Below are 5096 nucleotides of genomic sequence, written 5' to 3'. Positions count from 1 at the left end.
TAAAATTATAATTTATTTAAAATTTAAATTTATATTCATTACTTAGAAAAATAAATTTTATAAGTATATTTTATTATATTTAATTATTTTTATAAATTAAAAAATTTAATCCATTTAATATTAAATAAAAAATCATTATATGATTTTAACTAAATATATAATTAATACAAATATATATTAAAGCTTTGTTGATAAATATTATATGGGAATTTGATAATTTTAAAATAATTATAAAAATAAGGCTTAACGAAGAATTACCCAAATTAAAACAACATAAACAGCATCATATAAAACTATAACAACCTCAACATTTATTTTCAAAATACGATTTTTAACAAAACCTAGAAGCACATTTCATTATTTCTATGTGATTGGTATATATCCCAAGTCAAGTATAACACATTTTACGATTATGCCAAATCATCACGTGCGTGCGTGAACAACCTCTTCCAGGCAACCACTGGCTGCACTGCCTTCCGACGAGAGCATTGCAAGCAAGCAATGATTTTCACACATGGATATGCCCAATGGAGTTCTTGTCGTCATCTTCCTGAAGAGCTTTTTTCTGTTGCTCGCTCATATCACCCGTTTCACTTCCCGTTTGATCTTCGATCTTGCCCACGCCCATCTCCTCCTCCTCGTTCCAGATAGTTGATCTGTAGTATATCCCATACAGTATCAACTGCAGGGCGCCCAGCAAGGCTCCAAGCCCGTTAGGAATCTGCACATTTTTAACCTAACATGAGAAGGGACAGCTTAAATAGATCAACTTGAAAAAACAATACAAGGAGTGGAGGTTACAGATAATTACAGTGACAAAGATGTCAAAATGTATGCATGCATACGCCGTCCAGATGACTCCATTAGAGAAGGAGGCCAGAGAGAGGGGAAATGGCATGTACTTCACGCTTTTTCTCTTGATCACACACCTCTGCTTGCAAACCAGTCAATAAATCAACAACCCAATATGTGGTCACTGTTAATTTTAACTAAATTCAATATAATCATACAGCGGTACCAAAAACATGACCCAGTGGAACCTGCCGCGAAACTATGGGTGAAATATGTGAATTAATTCTTAAGAAAATACTCATACAAGCCAATCCGCAGGATTCGAACCGAGAACTCGCTTACAAAGAAGCGAAAATAAATTGTAAAGCATAATTGCTTAAGCAAAAGATACAAACGCCATCATGGCAGACTGTGGTGTCCAGTAACAGAAACAGGGCCTTTAAATTGACAGCGGCAGATTAATCTAAGTGACAAACCCGATCGATCTTTAATCTTAACCTTCAGGAGATGACAGAGACTGAAAATAATTACCATGGCGGCCAAGGGAGAGGCATACATGCAGGTACCGAATACCACGCAGAGAAGCCCGATAATTAACGAACGCCTCTCGTGCGTGTGCGCCAACTTGAGCGTGAGCACCACCACTACCGAGAAGAATACCGTCACAGCTGTAAGCATTCTCACCATGTTCAGCTGTGGCAAGTAAACGAAGATCAATTGACGGATTCATCAGAATTCCCGTCAAGAAAATATTTGCGCATTTTCCCGCCTAAAAACCTTCCACAATTACAGAGGCTCGCTTACCCTCGCGTCTTTTTTACAGTAGATGATGAACATCGTGATGTAAATGACCTCCAAAACGACTCCGGTTCCATTAACCGTCGCCACCAGTATGCTGTTCTGATGCACGATTGGGATGCCGTAGAACACCCAGAGCAGGCAGTTGAGCAGCGTTGCGACATACGGGATGCCTGAGAACATGCGTGTCGACTTCCATTGCCAAACTTTGTAGAACGTCGGCCTGCAAAAACAAGAAAATTCAAAGATTCAGTTAAACCAAACAGAAGAATCTCCAATCTTTCGACTCCGAATCCGAGTGTCATTTATTAAAAAATTATATGAAAAATAAAGCGATGACGGAAATTTCACACGTCCAGTCAAATCGAAACGGATGAAAAGCTTGTATTCAAGCATTGAAAGAAAAAAACAAAATTATGAGGGAAACTTTAAAGATTTCTTCAATTCCAAGCGGACGAGCTTGAATCCAAAAATATTGCATTCAAGCCGACAAAAGCGCCTCCAATATTTCGAATCTGAGTACAAATCAGTAAAATATATATGAAACATATAAGGATGACGGAAACTTTAAATGTTCAGTCAATCCAAACAGACGAAAAGTTTTTTTTTTTAGAAGATTTCTGCGACAAGTAATAAAATTATAATTGAATCCAAAAATATTGCATTCAAGCCGACAAAAGCGCCTCCAGTATTTCGAATCCGAGTACAAATCAGTAAAATATATATGAAACATATAAGGATGACGGAAACTTTAAATGTTCAGTCAATCCAAACAGACGAAAAGTTTTTTTCAGAAGATTTCAGCGACAAGTAAAAAATTATAACAGGAACTTCAAAGATTCTTTAAAACGAAGGGGGTCGAAAGCTTGAATGCAAAAAAATTCCATTATTTAACAGAAAAGGACACAGAAAGATGACGGGAATCCGGAAACTTACACTGGCGACAGGAAGAGTGACAGCGAAATAACATTACCTGCAAGAGACAGCGGCTGTTAAATACTTCACCTTAAATTTAAATTCAAAACATTTTACAAGGTTACACATTACTACGCATCCTCCTGCATAGCTGTATGGTGGTTGACGGGAAAATATTCAGGCGTTCAATCGCGCGCATCACAGAACAATAAAGAAAGAACTAATGATAATGGAAAGCGAAAACAAGATTTGCGAATCGCCATCACTTCAATTAGCTTCGGACGCAGCGAACAGAAATCGCAATATTCTTACAGAAATCTCAAAAGCAAAATAGTAAGCAAAAATTAAAGCAATGAATCGCAAACCCGGACGGCATGTTATCCTTGTTATAATTACCTATGATGCCGAGCACGGTACGAATCGTATCTTCGATCGCCATTGCTACTGCATTTGCGGACCTTTGGAAGCACAAACGAATAAAATCCCAAATGACGGAGAACCACAGAGAAGAAAACACATATGCGCACGAACGGGTACAAAACAAGAAACCTCACCCTGAACAGACAGAAAATACTGTGTGACAATCTCCACAGAACGGAAGTATGGGAGTTTGGATCTTTACAGCCAGTCGGCCCTGGTTGCAACTAATTAGTTATAGGTGAACCGTAAGAAAGCTTCGTTTAGTCATAATACTGTCATAAACTCAATTTATCAAATTTCACTATCGCCACCTCGACTGTCGGCCCCATTTGATTCCTTTTTCGAGGACTGGGCCTAATTATCGTACGGATGGCGGGAAAGAATGTAATCCGTCACATAATTGGCGTGCCAGCAGCGAAAGCGTGACCATAACTAAATTTTCTTCATTTATTGTGTCAGTCGACCTGGTATGATACGTCTCCATCAAGAAGTTATCTGTGTTACCTGTTATTTGGTGGTCCATAGTCATAAATGTACGTAATTTCGAGGGTCATTGGGCTCGATTTGTAGTCGGGTAATGCGGTGAGCCATATTTCCTAGGCTATCGGGTCATAAATGAATGGCAGGTGTATATATCCACTGTTTAGCAAAAATCAAATTTATGGCTCAATAGTATGGGATTTATTGATTCTGGGTAATGCAGGGGTGGAATTTCAAATCTCTTCTGCTAGTCAAGTTTGATGAAGTTTTTTTATTTTTTATGATTTTTATTTTATGTTTTAAGAAAATTTGTGAGTTTTTTTTTTAAATTATTTGGAAAGTTTATTTCAATTACTCTTGCATCTTAATTTTCATTAATTTTATTTTTCATTTTATGTTTAAAGAAAATTTGTGTGTCTACCACTACTCTTGCATTTCAACTTTCATTAATCTCATTTTGACATATTTTTTTTACCCGGAAAGTCTCTTTCAATTACTTTTGCATCTTAATTTTCATTAATTTTATTTTTCATTTTATGTTTAAAGAAAATTTGTGAGTGTCGACCTCTCTTTACCCAAAAAGTCTCTTTTAATTACTCTTGCATCTCAACTTTCATTAATCTTACTTTGAGAGTACGTTGTTTTTTCCTAACTTAACATATGTGTTTCGATACCTTGCTCTGATCTAAATAAAATAATCACAAAAATTCTTCATGTTCGATATACTATATTAAAAGTGGTACAAATACAATAGGTTTATACATGGTTTTTGAATTGTTGTGAGATCCAAGTTATTCCATACTTAAGAAGATAAGTTGAGAGAATATCCCAACTAGCTCTAACAAACAAAATTAAAATTTAATCTTCTAGTAATAACGTTAATGTAAGTTTATAGTTCCAAAGAATTTTCATGACCCTAATTAGGCCGAAGAAAATTCTAATAAACAGAGTTATTTTCCATTAAAGTTCATAGTCCCTTCATATGATCTGAAATAGGGGTTTAACATCTTGTTATACTTACAAGAACCTCCCACTCCAAAGCTTAACAAATATATGATCTAGCTTATGTTGACAATTGTGGAATTAAGTACTTGAAATAGGTGTATGTCTTTGTTTTAACTGTTTAAGTGCTTATTTGTTCATGCTGATATTAAACATATATAACAGTAAATACAACAAATAGATAAGCACACATAACAACAATATAATCTAGGAGTTCACCCTAATATCATGGGCTACATCTCTTTGAGCTCTTGTCAACTTGACTTGGCTCTTTGGGATTATGGTAAAACTTCTTTTACAAGTTCCACACTTAACTCCAAAGATTTTTGAATTGAACCAATGGGCTTAGAATACCATCTACATCCTTGGCTATCCTCATTTTGCAAAAAGATCTAAGCTTCCTTGGACTTGATTCCTTCAATTAGTGCACTGAGCTGACTTGAGCTTCTGGATGGCACTAACTCCCTCAGAATTATTCAACTGTCTTTGGAACTTCTTCTTTTGTCTTCAACAACATCTCAGACACCTACAATAGACTGATCATTTGATCATTTGTTGTCTGAAAGTTCCCTGTAGCTTCTTGGACCTTAGAAGTCTTCATATGCTTATGCAAATCCTTGCAATGGATTCAAAAGGTTCTTTACAGTCAGAATTGACTGTTGGATCACTGAGAATGAGATTTGGTAGCT

The 5096-nt window shown here is 36.0% G+C and overlaps 1 protein-coding gene across 1 annotated transcript; it reads right to left on the bottom strand.

Moving 5' to 3' along the window:
- Nucleotides 1–423: 423 nt before the first annotated feature.
- LOC149160160 (bidirectional sugar transporter SWEET4-like) lies at nucleotides 424–2944 on the bottom strand. The gene is made up of 6 exons (XM_089433651.1): nucleotides 2902–2944; nucleotides 2527–2563; nucleotides 1597–1813; nucleotides 1324–1485; nucleotides 812–931; nucleotides 424–682 (listed from the first exon to the last, which is right to left on the bottom strand). The coding sequence occupies exons 1-6, from the start codon at nucleotides 2942–2944 to the stop codon at nucleotides 509–511; spliced, it is 753 nt and encodes a 250-aa protein (XP_089289777.1). The 3' UTR covers nucleotides 424–508.
- Between the last annotated feature and the right edge of the window lie 2152 nt (nucleotides 2945–5096).

Source organism: Pinus tabuliformis, chromosome 5_2 (assembly GCF_031772625.1).
Source record: "Pinus tabuliformis cultivar Carrire ecotype Pingquan chromosome 5_2, CPIR1, whole genome shotgun sequence".
Lineage (NCBI taxonomy): Eukaryota > Viridiplantae > Streptophyta > Pinopsida > Pinales > Pinaceae > Pinus > Pinus tabuliformis.
Note: the sequence above shows the minus strand (reverse complement) of the source record. Positions and strands in the feature narration are given on the sequence as shown.